General features: G+C 36.6%; 1 protein-coding gene across 1 annotated transcript in view; it reads left to right on the top strand.

Annotated features, from left to right (window-relative positions):
* Trhr (thyrotropin releasing hormone receptor) overlaps positions 1 to 8,999 on the top strand; it is a 42,414-nt gene extending 33,415 nt beyond the window's left edge. The window contains exon 3 of the mRNA XM_042673164.1: positions 8,592 to 8,999. Coding sequence (XP_042529098.1) covers positions 8,592 to 8,999 — 408 coding nt within the window. The remainder of the gene's footprint in view (positions 1 to 8,591) is intronic.
* Positions 9,000 to 22,015: the final 13,016 nt, after the last annotated feature.

Below are 22,015 nucleotides of genomic sequence, written 5' to 3'. Positions count from 1 at the left end.
CCCACACCCCCACACCCCACACTCATCTGCCGCCCAGCCTCCCACCCCGCCCTGCCAAAGTCATAAAGTTCGTTTTTGACATAAGGACTTATACATCTCATTTTTGTAATGGGTCCACCTGTATCCTTATTTAAACAATTTGTTTTTTCCCTTCCCCTCCACAAATTATACCAACATCAAATACAGTAAAAGCAGAGTTATACCGTGGAGGAGGGACATACAAAGCAACAAAGAAATCATCTTATAAATATGTTAGAAACAATTGCAAGAAAGAAAAAAACATTTGAATACATATCTTAGGGTTCATTTCCCTAACATCAACTTATCTGACCATTTCTGCTTGTCTCAGACACAAAAAAGGGAAACCATGTGACCTGTTTCTTTGGGCCTGGCTTATTTCACTTAACATAATTTTTTCCAAGTCTCCATTTCCTAACAAATGGAGCAATGTCATTCTTTCTGATGGAGGCATAGAATTCCGTTATGTCTATATACCACATTTTCTTGATCCATTCATCTACTGAGGGACATGTGGGTTGGTTCCATATCTTAGATATGGTAAATAATGCTGCAATAAACATAGTTGCACTGGTAGCTTTAGTATGGTCTTGTTTGTGATTATTTGGGTTAATGCCCAAAAGTGGGATTGCTGGGTCATAGGGGAACTCTATGTGTAGTCTTTTGAGGAACCTCCATACTGCTTTCCAAAGTGGTTGAACCAGTTTACACTCCCATCAACAATGCAGCAGGGTTCCCTTCTGTCCACATCCCCTCCAGCATCTGTTGTTATTAGAGTTCTTGATTATAGCCATTCTAACTGGGGTGAGGTGGTATCTCAATGCTGTTTTGATTTGCATTTCTTTTATGGCTAGGAAGGTTGAGCATTTCTTCATGTGTCTAACATCCTTCTTTCCTCTTCAGAGAAGTTAATCTTTAAGCCTTTAGCCCACTTATTTATTGGGCAGTTGTTTCTTTGAAGATTTGTTGTTGGGGGATTCAATTTTTTGAGTTCCAAGTATATTTTAGATATGAGACCCTTGTCCGTTGTATGGCTAGTGAAGATCTTCTCCCAATCCGTGGGCTTCCTATTGATCTTCCTTGCTATGTTCTTTGCCATGCAGAAGCTCTGCAGCTTCATGCAATCCCATTTGTCCAACCTTTCTTTGATTTGTTGTGTTTTGGGGTCTCTATTAAGAAAATTTTGGCCTGTGCCAAGAGACCTAGGGTTTCTCCTATTCCATCCTGTAATGTTTTCAGAGTGTCTGCTTTGACTCCAAAGTCTTTGATCCATTTGGAGTTGATTCTGGTGCAGGGTGATATATAAGGATCTAGCTTTAGTTTTCTACAGGTGAGTAACCAATTTTTCTAGTACCATTTACTGAAGAGACTGTCTTTCTTCCATTCTATTTTTTTAGCTCCCTTATTGAAGATTAGATGGCTATATGTCTGTAGGTTCATTTCTGGGTTTTCAATTCTATTCCACTGGTCCTGAGGTGTGTTCTTGTGCCAGTACCAAGCTGTTTTGATTACTATGGCTTTGTAGTAGAGTTTGAAATTTGGTATTGATATTCCTCCACCAGTGTTCTTTCTGTTAAGGATTGATTTTGCTATCCGGGGTCTTTTATTGTTCCATATGAATTTTTGGATTGCCTCTTCTATTTCCTTCAAGCATGAAGTTGGAATATTGATAGGTATCGCACTGAATTTGTAGATAGCCTTGGGAAGTATTGCCATTTTCACAATGTTGATCTTTCCAATCCAGGAGCATGGGAGGTTTTGCCACTTTCTAAGTTCTGTTTTGATTTCCTTTTTCAGGTTCTTAAAGTTTCCATCATAGAAGTCCTTCACTCTTTGGTTAAGTTAATTCCTAGGTATTTTATTTTTTGTGGAGCTATTACAAATGGAGTTGCTTTCCTGATTTCAGCCATGCTTTTCTCATTGTTGGCATACAGAAAAGCCATTGATTTTTGAGGGTTAATTTTGTACCCTGGTACTTTGCCCAAGTTTTGAATCAGCTTGAGTAATTTGGGAGTGTAGTCCGTGAGATTCTTTAAATACAAAATCATGACATCTGCGAAGAGGAAGAGTTTTACTTCATCTTTCCTTATTTGGATCCCTTTTATGTTTGTATCTTGTCTTGTTGCTGTAGCTAGGCATTCTAATGCTAAATTGAAGAGAAGTGCAGAGAGTGGACATCCTTGTCTCATTCCTGAGTTTTTAGAGGAAATGGCTTTAGTTTTTCACCATTAAGTATAATGCTGGCTGTAGGTTTGTCATATACAGCCTTTATTGTATTGAGGAATGTTCCATGGATTCCTAATTTTTCCGGAACCTTCATCATAAAAGGGTGTTGGATCTTGTCAAATGCTTTTTCTATATCTATTGAGATAACCATGTGGTTCTTATCCTTGCTCTTGTTGATGTGATATTAATTGATTTGCATATATTGAACCAGCTTTGCATCCCTGAAATGAATCCTGTTTGATCATGGTGTATGATTTTTTGGATGAATTGTTGAAGTCAATTGGCCAAAATTTTGTTGAGAAGTTTTGCATCAATGTTCATCAAAGAAATAGGTCTATATTTCTCTTTTTTGATGAGACCCTGCCTGGTTTTGGGATGAGGGTTATGATGGCTTCATAGAATGAGTTCTGTAGTGAACTTTCTCTTTCAATTTCATTGAAGAGTTGAAGGAGTATTGGTGTGAGCTCTGCTTTGAAAGCCTTGTAGAATTCCACTGTAAAACCATCTGGTCCTGAGCTTTTCTTAGATGGGAGGTCTCTTATTGCTGTTTCTATTTCAATGCTTGATATGAGCCTGTTAAGATAGTTTAATTCATCTTGGTTTAGTTTCATCATGTCAGTATTTGCTAGGAAAAGGTCCATTTCTGCCAAGTTCTCAAATTTATTAGCATAAAAGTTTGAGAAGTATTCCCTTATAATGTTCGGAATTTTGGTTGTTTCTGTGGTGATGTTTCCATTCTCATCTCTGAGTTTATTTATTTGGGTGTGTTCTCCTCTTTTTATGATAAGATTTGCTAAGGGTCTGTCAATTTTGTTAATTTTTTTCAAAGAACCAACTCTTTGTTGTGTTGATTCTTTCTATTTTTTTTTTTGGATTCTAATTCATTTAATTCTGATTTAATTTTAATTATCTCTATCCATCTACAGGATTGGAGTTTCTCTTGCTGCTCTTTTTCAAAGAGGTTCAGATGTCTCATTAAATGGTTGGTTTCAGATCTCTCCAATTTGTTGATGTAGGAACCCAGAGCTATAAACTTGCCTCTGAGTACTGCCTTTGCTGTGTCCCAGATAAGCTGGTAATCTGTGTGTTCATTTTTGTTGAATATCATGAACATTTGAATTTCGTTTCTAATCTCTTCAATGACCCACTGGTGATTCAACAGTGTGTTGTTCAGCCTCCATGTTTTATAGGACTTTCTTTGGTGGCTTTTGGTGTTGAGTTCTAATTTTATTCCCTTGTGGTCTGAGAGAATGCAAAGTTTCTGAATTTGGACATTTGCTTTGTAACCTAACATGTGGTCTATTTTGGAAAATCTTCCATGCACTGCTGAGAAAAACATGTATTTTGATGCTGCTGGGTGAAATATTTGGTAGATGTCTGTTAAATCTAGTTGATCTATGCAGTTGTTTAGATCTGCGATTTCTCTGTTGAGTTTTTGCAGAGTTGATCTATCTAGTGGGGATAGTTGTGTGTTAAAGTCCCCAACAATTACTCTTTGGATCTATGTGAAATTTGAGGGAAAGTAGTGTTTCTTGGATAAATTTGGGTGTTCTGTTGTTTGGCGAATAGAGATTTAGAATTGTAATATCCTCCTGAAGGAGAGATCCCTTAATTAGTATGTAGCGACTTCTTTATCTCTTCTAATTTTAATTTGAAGTCTATTTTATCTGATATTAGGATTGCAACTCCCACCGGTTAATGGGGGCCATTTGCTTGGTAGATTTTGTTCCAGATTTTCACTTTCAAAATGTGTTTGATTTTATGTGCAAGGTGTGACTCCTGTAGGCGGCAGATAGAAGGATTTTGCTTTTTAATCCAACTAGACAGTCTGTGTCACTTAATTGGACAGTTAGTCCATTAATGTTGAGAGATAGGACTGAGAGGTATTTTGGAGTTCTGCCATTTTGTCCACCTACTTGGGGGCTGTGGCAACTGGGTTCTTCATATGGTTCTTGGATTCTCAATTTGGGTACAATTTCTTGGCTTTTATTGTGGTCTTGTTGATTTTGTTGTTCCTTTTATGTGTAGGACATCTTTAAGTATCTTTTGTAGGACTGGTTTGGTGGAGATATATTGTTTCAGTTTCTCTTTGCTATGGAGGTTTTTATTTGACCTTTGGTTATGAAGGAGAGTATAGTAGCTGGGTATATAGCTGGGTATAGTATTCTTGGTTGTAGGTTGTTTGTCTTTAGGGCATGGCATACATCATTCCAGACTCTTCTTACTTTAATTGTCTCTGCTGAGAAATTTGAGGTGATTCTAATTGGTTTCCCTTTATAGATGATTGATCTTTTCTCCTTGACAGCTTTAAGGATCTGTTCCTTGGTCTGAATTGATCCTGTGAGGATTATAATGTGACGGTGGGATATCCTGTTCTAGTTTGGTCTACTTGGGGTTCTAAAAGCTTCTTGTATCTTAATAGGCCTATCTTCTTGCATGTTTGGGAAGTTCTCTGCTAGGTTCCTGTTAAACAAATTTCCTAGACCATTAACTTCTGTTTCTAGGTGCTCCTCTACACCCATTATCCTCAGATTAGGTCTTCTGATGGTGTCTTCCAAATGCTGAATAGATCTATCATATTTCTTGGATTTGTCTAGGATAGTTGTATGTTCTTTCTTTATAATATCTAGGCTGTCTTCAATCCCCAAGATTCAATCTTCTACATGATCTAACCTACTGTCAAGACTTTCTATTTTGTTTTTTATTTCTTCTCTTTCTAATTGGTCAGCTTTGATGGCTTCAAATTCTTTGTTGGAGCTTTGTTTTAGATCTTGTATGAACTTCTTTACTTCCTTAATTTGGTGTTCAGTGTTTATTTTCAAATCACTTAGTTGATTGATTATGGTTTCCTTGGACTCCCATTCCTTCTGTTAAGTTCCACTCAGCATTCCATTTGTGGTCTCCCTGAATTCTTTCAGCTGTCTGTTTAAGGATTCCATGAATGCTTCTATTGATCTTTGTCTATTCTCTCCCACTCTCGAAATTCCTCTATTACTCTTTGATTAGCTTCCTCACATTCACGCAATTTCTGTAGTTTTCTTTGAGTGTTCTCAGCCTGCTCATGCCATTCCTGATTTTCTCTTTATCTGTTCTCAGCCTGCTCACACAATTCCTATCTCTTTGACTGTTCTCAGCCTGCTCATGAAATTCCTTTATTTCTCTTTGAGTGTTCTCAACCTGCTTTCGAAATTCCTGTACCAATCTTTGAGTAGTTTCCCCATGCTCATGAGATTCCTGTATTGATCTTTGGTTTGCCTCCTCTCTCTCCCTATCATGCTCACACTGAGTCCTTTGCAGTTTTTCAATCTTTTCATTGACCATGTTTACCAGTAGTGTTTGTAGAACTTTTTGAGAACTCTCCTCTGGATTACTCATTATCTGTTCTGTCACCTGATTATCATGAGTGGGAGTTGAGATACCTGGATTTGCCATTTTTCTTGTGTTTTTTCCAGCTTGTTCTGCCCATTTGGTATGAAAGTAACACCAATTTTGTGCTAGAATATTATTTTAAGGCAAGCATCAACCAAAGTCCTGTAGTTGCACACTAAAAAGGCTGCAGATACAATCTAGTTCAACAGATACAATCTATTCAACATCAAACAACTATGGATTAATGGGCTAAGAACAGCAAAGAAGAATTTGGCAAACCAGAAATTATTAGGTTTTGGGGAAAATGTGGGGAAAAATAGGATTAGAGGGATGTGGAGAGGTAAAAGGAGAATGAAATTAACCAAGTCCTAATCTCAAAGAGGGAAAATGATTGGACAGAATGATAGGAGAGAGAGAACAAAGAAAAAAAGAGAGACAAGAAAAAATGGAAAAACAAAAATTTAAATTTAAAAAGAGACTTAAAATTATCTAAGTTTAAAGGTGAAATTGGGAAAAGAAAGGAATAGGATGAGAAGAGAGGAGGGATAGAAAGGAGACATGAAAAACTAAAAAATAAAAATTCTTTAAAAATTATATAGGTATAAAGAGATAATATTGCTATTAACGAATTTAAGCCTAAGAGGTTTTGAATTGAGTAATAAATTTCTGGATTAAGTGTGTACACAATGGGGGATAAGGTCTATTAATCAATGACAGGTATATATCTGAGGATGAGCAGAACAGCAATTAAGTCATGCAAAAAAGAATGAAAGAGAAGAAAAAAATGAAAACAATAAAAAAAAGGGGGAAAAAAGGACCAAAAGTTCAGTAGAGATAAAAAAAAAAAAAAAGCACACACACACACATACACCTAAAATCAAAATTATGAGAGGGAAAAAAGGATTAATAGAAAAAAATTTTTAATTAAAATTTTTTTAAAGGTACCAAAAAGAGAGTTCTTTGATTTTTTTTTTTTGGGGGGGGGGGTGAATGGGAAGATCCTGTATCTCCTTGTGTCCATAACCTCTTAGTGGAGTCTCTGGCCTGCTTGTGGTGTTTGCTTTTCCTGTGGCTTGATTGGTTTCTTAAGTCAGTTTGAGCAGGCAGAAAAATGCTCTGCTTTACCCAGGATTTTGTGATCCTCCTCCCAGGCTAGTTCAGTGGGAAGGAGATCTGCTTTGAGTATCACAAAAGAGGGAGATGGCTGTTTCCTCTAGTTTGGAGATGCTGTGATGAGGCTAGGTTCTGGGTAGGATTGAGGCCTTTCAGCAAATAGTAGCTTTTCCCTGAGAGGCTAGCTTCTGAGACGCTCACAGAGCCCAGCCTGGAGCAATTCTCAGGGTTTATGTTTACTGAATTTCAGTTGATTGTCTAGGCTGCTGTAGGGAGGGGCAGCCTCTGCCTCTGTTTACCGGGCGACGAAAGTCTCTCCTCGAGGGGTGGAGCCATCTCTGCCTAGGCTGGGTGACTTTCCCCTGGGTGCAGCTGAGCCTGTCAGGTCAAGTTCCTGTGACCTGCTAAATGACTCTTTCTTTTTTTCTTCCAAGGCCTGAGTTGGAGCTAGCTGCTCAGCCTGGCCTTTGTCAGTATCAAAGATGGAGATCTCCTGTGGTGGGAGGGGGAGGGGTGGCCTTCCCTCCTCTGCTCCCTGAGGAGTGAGGATATCAGGGTTCTACTCATGCCGGAGTCTTGGTTCCTGGGTGGTCTCTGGTCTGCGATCTTCAGGATGAAGATATCTGCTCCGTGTCAGTTCTGGCTCGTGTTGAGTAGAATCCACTTACCTGCTGCATCTGGCACCTTTGTCCTGGACTCTCTCTGTTGGCAGCTACAAACAAGTGCTCAGATCTGTCTCCTTGCTTGCATTTTCCCTCTCTGTACTGTGATGGCACACTTGGTGTAATTCTCTGGCCTAGGACTGTTCAGTGGAACACGAAAACTGCTTTCTATGTGAGAGCTTGTTTAGCCTCCATCATCTCTTCTGCCATCTTCCTAGTATCCTCCACCTTTCTTCTTAACTGTGTGTTTAAACTCAGAGGAAGTTAAATATCTGGATGACCCCAACAGAAACAACATAATAGAAATCTCACTTTTGAAAATTCAAAAGATTTTCATGGAGAAGGTAATAACTAAAAGATAGACCATGGCTTTTGTGCTCATGTAGACTTGGGTTTGAATCATAGTTCTAATTCTGTAATTCACACAAACTTTGAAACATCAATTGTTTCAGACACAGAATAAAAATAATGTTAATTTCCTAATAAAGTTGATATAAGCATTCGGTTTAATGTTAATATAGTACTTATGAGATCACCTGGGTCCTCAAAAAAGAATCAAATAAGACAATGGCAATCCAATTGTAAATCAAGGCAGGATTCCAATGAAGGATGATTCCTCATTGGCAGAGAATGAAGCAGTGAGTCATGTCAGAAAACCTTGAGGACTAGGCAGCCAATAATTATTTGAAGAATAGAAATCCTTGTAGGTCATTCCTCTTTGTTGTCTTCAGGTCCAATCTAAGGTCCCCAAGCATTCCCAGATTAAAAACTTCAAAGTACAGATGAGTAGAAAGTAGAAAGAAAGCCAGACAGAAAGCCAAATAGAAATAGAAAGTACAGAGGAGTTTAAATCCTTAAGGGCACCCATTAACAAACAGAGCAGGCACCTGGTGGATACATGCCCACCCTAGCCTTCTTTGCACAAACAACTGTGTTTTATTACTGGAGTACAGTTGTCTACAATGGGATTAATCTCAATAACATCTTTATTTTGGCTTTTCCTCCTCTGTTACATTCTCCTGTACATCCACAATCCTGCTTCCTGGATTCACTTCCAAATAAATAACCTCCACCTAATCTTAAGTCCTTGTCTCAGACCACTACATCTTGAGAAATAAGGACATGGGTGAAGAAGAGGAGGGTTATTTTTTATTTATTTTCATTTGTGTTTGTACTACTATATTTCTCTCTATTTCTTTGTAGGTCACCAAGATGCTGGCAGTGGTTGTAATTTTATTTGCCCTTTTATGGATGCCCTACAGGACTCTTGTGGTTGTCAACTCATTTCTCTCCAGCCCTTTCCAAGAAAATTGGTTCTTGCTCTTTTGCAGAATTTGCATTTATCTCAACAGTGCCATCAACCCTGTGATTTACAATCTCATGTCCCAGAAATTCCGGGCTGCATTCAGGAAGCTCTGTAAGTGCAAGCAAAAGCCAACAGAGAAACCCAGTAACTACAGCGTGGCCCTAAATTACAGCGTCATCAAGGAGTCAGACCATTTCAGCACAGAGCTGGATGACATCACTGTCAGTGATACCTGCCTCTCTGCCACCAAAGTATCTTTTAATGACACCTGCTTAGCTTCTGAGGTGACCTTTAACCAAAGTTGACTCATGAATTAGAAGAAAATGAACCACTAAGTAAATGAGAATCTGTTCAGTTATCATACACAACAGAGGAAATAGCTAATACATACATGTGAAAACAGAGCAGATAGAATGTAATACTTTTCCAAGTATTGGCCATAGATACTTAAACTCATCCCAACAGTGGAGGCTTTTTTTTTTCTTACAAAACTAGCATTACAAAAATGAAGCACATCAGTGGAAGAGCTACCTAGGGAAAACTGAAAGCAAAATCCTTTTCATTTAGTATGGAGGAAATCACTATATTTTGTGTGGTTTCAAAACAGAAAGTACATTTACTCACTAAAAATGAGATTTCAGACATGTCCACTTTATCAAAAAAATTGTTAGGCTGTTTATAAAATTAAAGGGTGTTTTTAATATTGTACAAAGTAGATAGCCATTCAACTTTAATGTAAAACAAAATTCAAAATAGCCAAAAATATAAAATGAGGTGGCATGTGGGTTTCATCTTGACATAAATCAAGATCTTTATCAACTCTTTAAGCTTCCTAAATTGACATGCAAAGCCAATACAGCACCAAGAATTTAAAGTGAGACTTTTTTTTTGCTTTTTTATCTGAAACTTTCAAGGAAAACAATTCTTTTTGAACATTTTTGTATATAAGCCACTGAGGCATGTCAAGCATATTCTTCTAGCTGACTGTAGCTTAAAAGTCTGAAGCAATCTCAAAAGCTTAGTTGCTATTCTAAATCAGCCAATATCTGGCTATTACACTTGGAGATGAAGACCTCTCGCTGAACCTTGTAGTCAATAGATTTTCACATGCCTGCAAACGTCTTTCTTTCTGATTGTTATTTGAGGTTGATTTGTTTTCAGAGGCTAGTTATATTTTGTTACAGATTATGCATCCAAAGTAATGTAGAAGTCTATTGATTTCATTTTAGTAGAGTTATAAGTGATTTCATCCTGTTTCCAGCTTCTCATGCTTCTAGTTTTGCCTGTGACTGCTATTCCAGCAATTATTAGACAGCTGTGAATAAGAATCTACCCAGGACATTAGACAGGTCCTACTTAAATCACTCTGAAATGACTCACCTACTGAGATTTGGCAGGTCAGATCTCCCAGGGTAGAAATTACCCTTGGTTATGGTTCAGAATTATTGATTTTTTAAAAATTGGAGTGAAAATTATCTGCACTGAAAGCTGGCATTTTCTCCTCTCCTGACTATATCTCTATGTCATGGATTTCTTTTCTGAAATCTAATTATTATTAGTAATCTATCCCTCCCCACCTACTTAATTAAGTATATGCTCTGTTTTGGAAGCTTCTGTTTTGAAATCCTGCTTCATGAAGAATTTACCATTCAGAACATTCCAGATTATGAAAACTCATCTACTGCAGGAAGAAATTCTTATCCTGTCATCTATCACAATGTCATCATCATATCTAATGCAAGCAAATATTTACAGAAAAAAATACTCTGAAAGTTCATTTGTATGACATTAAACTATCCTTTTTAACAAATTTCATTCCAAATCAATGACTTTTCTTGTCATTATAAATAGGCACTAGAATGACCAAATGATATAAGCATATGTACAGATACACACATACACACATATGCATAAATTAACAGGTGATTGGAATAAACTATACTTTATTCATTAGGGAAAGGAACTAATATTTTTGCAGAGAAATGGACTTAATTCTTGGGCTTAGGGATGCTAACTGCTAAGAAACAAATGAATATGAACTTCTTTAGAATGTCTTGGACTGGTATTGATAAATCTGGAACTGAAGAGAAGAAGAAAACATACATGACTTTACAGGAAGACTCCACCTAAGCAGAGTACTGCATTCAGAAGTCAGTAAGAATACTTTCTGAAATGGCACAAGATGCCTCAGTAAGAAAGCTAAATATTTACTAGAGAGGAATAATAAATCACCTTGGTTTGGTACCCACAAATCACGTGTAATCTCATCTTAAAATGTACTTTATGTCTTTGTCCTATCATATTTTCATTTATTATATGATTTCCATGCCTAGAGTTCTTTGAGCATCCCCTGAAAGCCACTATGTTCTAAGTCTCTGTGTTAGGTCATCAAGATTTGTAGTTATAAAGTAAATCCTAACAACCAACTAACCAGAAACTTCCACAAGGGTGACTCCATTTTTCATTTGTATTCTATATATTATCTAAATTTAGATGGTGTCTCTAATTTGCAGTTAAATGAATGAATGAATGAATGAATCTCCAGCTAATGAATACATTCTGAAATCACTTTAATTGTGTAATTTCAGAATACAAACAACTAAATTCTTCACTGGAGAGAGTATCAGGGAGTCTGGAGTTATCAACTAGACTTTGTAGAGAAAGTGGGTATTTATTCTGAGATATATTAGACTTAGCTAGCTAAAGGAATGACAATTTATGTAAGTGAAATAAGATGAATGAGGGCCAAGGAGACACAAAGAAACCTTAGAACAAAACTCTGGATATTATAGGCATGTGTCCAATGCAAGTATAATTCATCAGGGATTGATTAAAGATAGTTGAAAGGAAAAGCAAAGGAAGTAAGTAACCTACCTGTATTTATATTTGGTTTAAAAAATTCACTCACACTCAAGAATATAAAATAGAAATGTATATAAGTAAATTACTGTTTATTTTCAAAAATTGAATGTAATTTTTATCTATACAAAATATGGTATAGTATTTGTCTTGTGAGTTAAAATATTAGAAGTATTCTTATAATACTAATTTTCCAAGTTAAAATGTAAATGCATATGTATATCTTTTTCTATATTATATTGTCATTATGTATTAAAAACTATTTATATATGTGCATATTTTTCAGGTCCCTAACTACTCTGTCTACTTATGCAAAACAGAGATCAGAGCTAGCCCAGGGTCCTTGGCTGTTTGTGAATCAAAGCTTCGGCATTAACCCTGACGTTGAAACACATGTAGTGATTAGCTCCTGGTTACTATGACCTCATTGTTGACTTGCATGTTGTGTATAACATTCCTCTGAGTGTCTTGGTTTTCTTCTATCAGTTTTGTAAAGTTGAATGCTGACCCACTTGACCATTTGGAATGAACTATTGTATCCTGGTGGCACAAAGGTTCTTTAGGAAAGCACTGTACTATGTGCTCTACTATGGGAACTTACTTCTTTTATATGTGGATGGTGTGAAATAAACCATAAAAACTGAAAGATCTGTCTCCTTTGATTTCTTTATTTTCAACATGATTGCACTTGGGGTATAACTTGCTCTTAAAACCATTTGTCCAGTGGGTCTGGGAAGATGGCTTAGTGGTAGAGTGCTTGCTTTGCATGCATGAGGCCCTGGGTTCGATTCCTCAGCACCACATAAGCAGAAAAAGCCAGAAGTGGCACTGTGGCTCAAGTGGTAGAGCACTAGTCTTGAGCTGAATTGCTGAGGGAAAGTGCCCAGACCTAGAGTTCAAGCCCCACAACCAAGAAAAAAAAAATCATTTGTCCAGAAAATCACATCTTAATTCACTGCCATCCAACATGTACCATTGGTAGATAACTATAAGTAAAACAACAATAGATATGTCCAATACTAAATCCTATGTGTATTGAAACAAATATTAACTAGCTTATCAAGCAATGAACGATCACATTGATATTAGTAAGTTCATTTAACATTAATATTAGATGAGAAAAAAGTAAGTGGTGCTAGTGGCTGAGGTTTTCACAACACTGAAACATTGTTTCTTATTGTCACTGTTTGAACAATAGCAGAATATACTTAAATACCTGTTAAACAGATACTTGTAAAATAGATTATTCCATTGCCATTGTGATTCAAAATCATCTCCCCTTTACCTGGAGTAGCTAACAAAATATATCTGGTTATAAAGTTGTGCACTTATCTATGTAGAAACACAATTGTCTATTCCCTGAGGCTCTATTGTCATAAACAGACTTCGTTTGATGAAGTTCATTTGGGCATATGAAAGAAAATTCTTGCTGAAGTAAATCTCAAGCTTTGTTTGAATGGCCTTGTTCTTTTACATTTGAAGAACTTGGAAAAAAATTAAAATGTACTTGGAACACTGCAACACTCAGCGAATAAGAGCAGATCCCTTCAAACCTCACAAGAATGCTAACTCTGACACTATTTATCTTCTAAGGCATTTTATTCTTGTAGTGTCATGTACTATATAGGCTCTCAAACCATATAAATTTTCCTTAATTTTCTCAGATATTCATGTGGTTTATCAAGTAGCACATCCCTCTTTTCTAGCGAAAAAGGCTATAAAAATCCATGAGGGCACATTTTTGCTGACTCTGATCAGCAAAGTGCAGTGATTTAACAGTACTTGGAACACAATGGACCTTCTACCAGCCATTGCTAATGGATACAAATGAATGTGTTTATTAAATAATTAGCTTTAATGAACAGAAAACATTATAAACCGCAAAAGCAACATAGACGAAACAGACAATGAAATATCTTAGAGATTCTCAATTTGTAACACTGTCCACTCATTCATATTAACCTTTAAAAATGTTTAGCTTTAAATTATGTTTGTTCTGACTTAAAATTCTACTAAATATGACCATCCAATCTCCTTCATGAATCTGCCCATTCTTCTGATATAGTCATTACAAATGATAATATAATGTAGATAAATGTATACAAACCACATGCCATTTATGGTGTCTTACACCACATCTCCTTAGAGATCCATGATTTTAGCATAGTTCTGGTGGAAAGTTCCTCAGATATTATTTTCTCCTATCCAACAAGCCAAAGAAATTGCTTTTCTACTCTATCACCTTCTCCATAGTTGTGAAAAGTCCCTCAGCATAACTAAACCCAGCCAAATTGTCCATGGAGTGAAGACCCCTTAGGATCAGCATTTAAACACTGGGGAATTATTATCAATGAGCATATACTCCAGTCTCTCATTTTATTGTGAAATATTCTCTTTTTCAAAGGGAAAAACTCCACATGATAGTTAGTGCAAATACCAAATCTTATTTGATTGTATCAACACCATTTTATAATAAAATTTCAAGTTAATATAAATCAAAGAGAAATTCTTTCATCTGAGAGGCTATTTAAGGATAACTCACAAATAAAAGCATGCCTAATAGTGAAAGATTGAATGCTTTCTCTCAAAAATAAGATGACAATCTTATATGTAAGGAAGTCAAGAACTACAATACACTAGGAATAAATAACATGTTCAGCAAATTTGAGACTTACAAAGTCAATATACAGAGAACAAATATGTGTATACATATATATACATACATATGTATATGCTCATATATATGTATATGTATACATATATGTGTGTATATACATATATGTACATATATGACATGAATAATCTGCAGATTAAACAACTTTTTAATGGATATATTAGTTGAAATTATGTTCTAACTTTCAAGTTTATTGAAGACTAACTTATGGGCTGAAGAAAACTTGTAAAACAGATAGCAGTAGTAATGATATTACAATATTTATTTGTTTATTTAAGTCTTAGTTATTATCATTATACCAAGATGTACACAAAAATACACAAAAACATTACCCTAATGAGTAGATAAAGGGAATAAATATTGAGATTTTTTAAGACTATAAAACAAGGTTCACAAAAAAGTCTTCTGGATAGCATTTTTTTGTGTGGAGGATTTATTGCAGGAAAAGTTCTCTTACAATTTAATATTAAAGTATTTCATATGGGTAACACTTTGTTATTCATGATCATTCATTATCTCTGAGAGAAATGCTAGTGGTCACCTTAAAGTTTTTAGACAGATGAAAGAATCAGTGTCTTTGCTTGGAACACTGCACACATTCTTCTTGATGCCAAGTTGTGATGGATATAGACACACTGATTTCCATAGCCAGATGGAGAGCTATAATTTGGGAAGTATTGCTGAATTTGCCATTACCTATTGATCATCCAGGCTACACATCACACTGTCCTTCTTCTTGCTGATCAGAGATGGCAATGAATATTATTAGTATTAATAGATGTCCTTTAATTTCTCATATTAGTAATAGACTTTGGGGAGTTTTATAAAAATTAATATTGTATGGCTTATGACTGCTATGACACAATAGACCAATAGAGTGACCCACAGAAGACCTGGAAGGCTTGAAATCAGCCTAGGGATGTAAAAGAAGTCATATTACTGATAACAACACAATTTCACAGGTAAGTAAAAAATCCCTGCCTATTCAATACACCGGAACCTCCCTCCCCTTCAGTTATTTCTTACAGATCATGAGGGTGTATTACATTGATCAAGACTTAGCTTGTTCTTCCTGTATGTTCACCTGCTCATTGATGCAAAATTACCAAAGGAGAACTTTTCCAAGTTGCCTAGCTTCTGGTTCCCACCACAGTAATACCAACTTTCACCAAGGATCATCTTTTCTGGCTTTTAAAGATATAACATATGCTGGGTGCCAGTGACTCACACTATAACCCTAACTACTCAGGAGGCTGAGATCTGAGGATCATAGTTTGAAGCCAGCCCAGGCAAGAAAGTCTGTGAGACTCCTGTCTCCAATTAACCACCAGAAAACTGGAAGTGGTGCTATGGCTCAAGTGGTTGAGCACTCGCCTTGAGCACAAAGAGGCTCAGGGACAGCACCCATGCTCTGAGTTCAAACCCTACAACCAACAACAACAAATAAAAAGTGCAACATGTTTTGTAGCACCTTATCTTCGCATTCTTTGTAACATGACCCTTCTTCTTCTACTTTCTATCTATTCTACTTGCATATCACTGTTTGTGTATTATGTGAAGCAATGATTTCTATGAAGTCTGAGCTCTGGCCAGTAAATGCTGTCTTGATAGACGGTGGAAAACAACCTATCTGTCTTCTGTGTCTTCTTTCTCTCTTCTCCCAGACTAGACCATCAATCACAAAACTTCTGCCTCAAGTGTTTCTTTCAACCTTGATGGAGAACTAGCTTGTGAAGGTAAATGTAAATGATGGCCTGGTTCATCAGCACAGCAGACTCTTCTATTCATCCCAATTCCAGGGACCAACTCCAGTGGTTTTGTGAACAGGTTGTTTGAAGAACAAAACTACCTATGTTGGTTCTCTGCTCTTGAGAACTTGAAGGAACAATGTTAATGGGAAGAAAACCTGACAAGGTCCATAGCTTAATTCAAATCTAAGCTCAACCCTACTCAAACATAAAGTACTAGTACCAGCTTTACCACCATCACCCAGGACTTCAGAATGTATCTCCCTCAGCCACATTCTCCCTCCAGCATTTCAATGGCAATAATGAAGGAAGAGACAGAACAAAACATTCTTTTTTTAAAATAATATATATATTTGCGTTTATTGTACAGATACTGTACATCCTTGACCACCCCTAGTCTGTAAAAAGTCTAGAAAGGATCTGGTTAGTGTGACTAATAAAGCTGAGATAAAATTTCAAAATCAAACATGGTAATTTAACTGCTAAAATCCTTAAAGAAAATGTATTTGATAGTATTCATTCTCCTTTTCAGCTTTAAATCCCATAGCCTGGACTGAGTGGAGGAAGTCTTTTACCCAGCAAGGCCAGAGCTGCTGAATGGTTTTTCCTGTGTTTGGAGGGAGACCACAGAGTCCACACTACTTTCTGCAATCATTAGCTGATGGATCCACAAAATCCAATTTTATGATGAAAGGCTAGAATATTCCTCTCGGTGTTTTAGAAAACCATCTAATTATTCATTCCCTCTTTTCCTGGTGGTGTCAGGAGAGAATGAGGTCTAAATCTTCACCTGCAGGCAAATTTAAAAAACAAAGCAAAACAAAACCACCATTTCCATTAGTAAAGCAGCATTTTCATTAGTAAATGAACAGTACAAACCAGAACCTTAATTTTGGTTTGTATGTGCAAATCACAAAGCAGCCTCTCAGTCAGACTCCCCTAAGCAAACAAACATTCTTTAAAGGGACTCCTACAAGCTGCTGTCTCTTTTTGTTTCTTATCACTGCAGGAGAAAGTTCTTCCGAATTCAGGCAGAGTGCAGCACCGATGAAGCTGCACACAAAAATTGGGAGACAAGTTGTGGCATCAACTACTGTAATTAAGAAAATTGTTTTTAAGCTTTTCTATGAATACAAATCACTGAATAAATGAGGAAAAGGGCCTCTTCATTACTGAGGCAGGCAGATGCGGAAGAAGCATCAGGGTCTCCAGGAGACCCAAGAAGATTTAGAAAGAGGATTAAGGGCAGAAGCCAAGTGATCTCAGTCAACAAAGAGGTCTGAATGCTTGCAAAAAGAAGATAAAACAGAATGAAATGTGCAGCTGGGGTGCAGTTGCTGAAACATTTACTTGAGTCAGAAAGAGAAAATAAAGTAGAATATCATAGCCAGGCACCTAGGGAATGTGGAGGATATAGGCTGTGAGCCTGTGCCAAGTCATCAAATACCTAACCTTGACACTGCTCTTCATCTTGCCCTGGCCCTTCCTGTGTATCCCACTCAGAACACCAAAATCCCATTGTGCTCACCTCTGTGGCCCTCACCAGAGAGCAGCGCTGATGCGTACTGTCCATTCCAACAGCCGAGAAAGAAGGAAATAGGCTGTGGACCGAGTGTTACAAAGCCCCAACGCCTGATTGTCAGAAAGAAAGCCTGGCCTTGGTCCAGGGTGACCTCTGAGGAAACAATGAAGAGACACTGAAGACCCACAATGTCATTTTGGGAGGCAGATGGAATAGAATGTGGTAGCCTTAAATGAACAATCAAGGAAGAGAAATAAGGGTTCATTGATTGGATCTTGTTCGGACTGAAAAAGGAAAAGTGGTCCAGGTCTAGTTCATAATCTGTCTTGGAAATTTAGTGACAAATTCCAAAGCAGGCCTCAACTTCATTTGAAAATGGCCCGAAGTTCCCCTCCTCACCTAAGTCTTGAAGCTTGAAAAGTATTTTAAGATGCTACTTGGAAAATGTAAACTTACTCCTTTAAGGACTAAGTTCATCGAGTGGAGATGCTCATTATTAGGAAATATTTATAACAGAGAAAAACAGAAACTATCTAAAATGTAATATTGGAAAAAGTGATTAGGATTAGCAAATTAGGCTATTTCTACAGGTAGAATACATAGTGCTGTTAAAAGTTATGTTGTGTTCTGATATAAGATTGCACAAAATTTAAAAACCGCATTGGTATAATGATTTGACATGCATATTTGCATAATGTGAGTACATATTTTCAGATACTTTTTTTAAACCTGTGATTTTTTTTTACCATTCACCCCTTTTTGTTTTTCAACTTGATCACATCAGATCTCACAAGCTAGTAGAAACCCAAAGGATTTCTAGAAGATAAGAGAAGCGGCACTAGCACTATTACCTGAAATAAGAATTTCATAATAACTGATGAGGCTGATTCTAATACTACACATAGCTGATTTCAGGAATCTCTCTGGAACTAACTTCTATGTATTGGGAAATATACTTATCTAAGTGTATAGTTCTTGGAAATCCAAGTAAAGAATTTGGATGAAGCTGAACAAGACAGACATGAATTTCATTTTTGTCAAATGGGGACTGACCATCTTGAGAATATGTACCAATGGAGTAGTTCTGAGTGATTCTACATCTACTGCTTCTAATTGCATGTTCAACTGTGTAAAAAGCAACCAGGACAGTGCTTGCTTCTAATAATACTCAATAAATAACAATCCCTTTCCAATCAGAAGCTGAGCACCAACTATAAGTTTATTTGTACTGCCCCCACACACCTTTATTTTTTTAGAAATAAGCAGGGCAGAGATTTTCTATTCACAGTTTGAAACAAAATATTCTTCATGTCACCTTCTACCAGCTCCCTCCAAAATTAGCCACTCATGTGTATTGTTTATAATTTATATAAAATTGTTTTGTGGTATTAAAACAATTATGTAAATCACTAAATCCGGTTTACTTTGACATCCTTTTGAGGACAATTAGAAGTTTTATATCCCCAGTCTTCATAATTAATACATCATACTGTGTGCATTCAACTGCAATAACCAAATCTATGGTTCTTTCAGACTTAATCACCTATCAACTTTATTAGGTTGCATCGCAAGAAGTATAATGGAGTCAGCTACAAAATGACCTGATTTAGTGGCCTTAACCTTGACAAAGATGACAGGCATTTTCTCTTTCTTCTCTGTTCCCCAGAATGGCTGGCTAAAGGTCTACATTGGGCCCTTCTCATTGTAGTCATTAGATAACCATCAGCAGCTACTAGGGCAAGATGATCTTGTAGAAACAGCTAGAGAGAGACAGAGACAAAGACAAAGACAGAGACAGAGACAAGTGTCAAAGGATCAAATAGGTCTTTTACTTTAGTTTGAGCCAACTGAAATCAGAATCCCACTCCTGTACCAGGAATTGTTGCAAGACAATTCCATGTGCTGATTCTTTTATATCCCAATTATTTTCTGTCATAATGCTAGAGATTACCTGTTTCCTCTTAATCATGGAGGTTAGCACAAATATGGCTACCTGGAAAAAGTTGGAGTTTGGATAGAAGGAACAAGAAAATGACAATGAATGCCAAAGGATAAGCAGAGGTCTTTGTCTTACTAATCAAATGCTAAAATTATTTTATTTTTAAGGAAAAGTGTAGGAAAGAGAAGGAATCATAGAACAAGAGCCACCTGGAGTGTCATACAATTTAAAATTTTCTGGTCCATCTCCGTATTTTAAGGAATCTAGGGGAGAAATTTTCTAAAAGCCCGAAACTATTTCTATCACCAAAAACTAAATAATATTCAAGAGAAAGGTGATGATATAGATTATTAAACTGTTGCTAGTATTGTTTTGGCCCAAAGTTATACTTCTACTGCATTATAAGCACTCCAGGTACTCCCATTAACAATTCATTCCTAAAAAAAAAACAAAAACTAAAAATCAAATTTCATTTTTTAGCGGTTCCTTCATTATGTGAGAGCTTCTCACATTGAGGCTTTTGATCCCTCTTGGAAAGCAATTGCTAATGACTATCTGCCGCCTATTGGGACACTGCTGGATGTCTGACTCTGAGCCCTTTCTATGTTGGACCCCACATCATTAGCAACCTCCAACATTAAAAACAAAATTGAATCTAAATGATTAAATATCCTACATATATCTAGGTCTAAGCTGTACTCTGTAGAGAATTGAATAAATGATTTTCAAGCTTAAATTTATTTCGCCAAATGAAAGATTCAATACCATGTGTTTAAAGCAGGACCGATTGGACTCCAAAGGCCAGTTTATTATTTTTTAGCAGACTTTGTGATAGAAGGCAATAGTATGTTTATAAATCCTTCAGATGTCAGTTGCCTGTGAGTTTTCGCAGCGGAGGGTTAGCATAGGTTATGTGGCCCTCTACTTTCAAATCCATACCAATTGCAGTCAGGAAAGGTATGACTGTGAGAGCTCATTTATTAAGTAATGACTTTCAAAGACCTACAATGGTGCAGGCATCGTGCTAGGTCAAGGCCACCTTGGTTCTCAATGGAGAATCAACATAAAGATAGTTATCATGAAATATTTTTGACATAGCGACTTGCAAAATGCCTTGGAAATATACAGACTATGTGGAAAATTCTTTCTAAAGGTGTTAAGACAGCCTTACAGAGAATGCAGCTTTTAAGAAAGGTCTCTAAAAGGTGTAAAGTAAAGGTGTAAAGGTGTAAATTGAGAAAGAACTGAGCTGAAAATGCATTTTCGAGGAAAAGCATACCTTTGAGAGGTCAAAACCACAAAATATAAAAAAGTATGACAAATATCAAAGAATATCAATGGGCAGAAGATTATCAAGATAGTTTCATGGAAAGTACGGCACCAAGGAATAGTTGTATGATGTAGAATAGTAAATACCATGATTTAAATTCTACAGACATAGGTTTGTATCTTTGCTGCTTCAATTTCTCTTCCTGTATAGTTTATAGATGTTAGTCCACCATAACTGCTTCACAAGATGAAAGGTCACCATGATGTGACAGGCAGAGTCCTCACTCTGGGGCCAGTAAGAACCCAGTGAAGACACTGGGTCTTAAGAAGGTACCTTCTTCTTTAGCCTTACCTCTATCTCCTATGAGGGATATTTGTATTGAAGTTTGTATTAAGTACTGTATTTTTAATTGACTTACTATATTGCTAGCTATTGATATTAATATGTTTCTACACATGAATTATAAATTAAGCTTTATCATAGTCATGGACACATAGGAAAAATGGTATATAAATAGATAAAGAATTTGGTACTGTGGTGATTTTCAGCACCCATTGGGGTTCTTAGAACTTAACCTCCACCAATAAGGTTGAGGTGGTACTATGTTTATAGATAAAAGAACATGATATCTTCAATTTATACTCAATTATATTAATGTACATATTTAATAATATGCATGTTATCGGTGTGTATGGTGGGGGGAGGTGTGGGTGTAAACACTGAATATGCAGCAGTTCTTTGTTTTCATCTTATCTTCTTTGTACAATTTTTTTGTATCGGCTTTAAGTAATTGTGTAAAGGAGTTGTCATTTAACACAGAAGTTTATGAGTATGATATGTCTTGATCAATGTCACCCCTTTCAACATTCTCACCCATCCTCCCCTACCCACCCCTTCCCTCTTCTTAATTTTGTAAAATACACACTGGATTCTTTCCTGAATTTTCCCACTTCATCTGTCTACCCCTTTCCCTTTGGCCCCATCCTGCCCCTTTGCATACATTCTTCCTGGTGTTTTATTTTGCTGAGCTTTGGTTTTGCCTTTCTAAGGAATCACACTATTTGAGATCTCTCTTGATTCCAGCATGTTTCAGTTAATACATTTGTATATACTTGCATACCATCTGATGTTCTTAAAAGTTTGTAAGCCAAATCTAGCTTCCACAAGTAAGAGAAAACATGGATTCTTTGTGTCTCTGGGCCTGACTTTACATAATGTGTTTAAATGAGTGCACTGTACCATCCAATGACTCACTATTTATTTGTCAGTTCCACCTGGAGACAAGAAACGTAAGTGACTCTAAATATCA

This window comes from Dipodomys spectabilis, unplaced genomic scaffold, assembly GCF_019054845.1.
Source record: "Dipodomys spectabilis isolate Male_0828 unplaced genomic scaffold, ASM1905484v1 ptg000783l, whole genome shotgun sequence".
Taxonomy (NCBI): Eukaryota; Metazoa; Chordata; class Mammalia; order Rodentia; family Heteromyidae; genus Dipodomys; species Dipodomys spectabilis.
The sequence above is the reverse complement of the archived record's forward strand: the minus strand, read 5'-3'. Positions and strand labels throughout refer to the sequence as shown.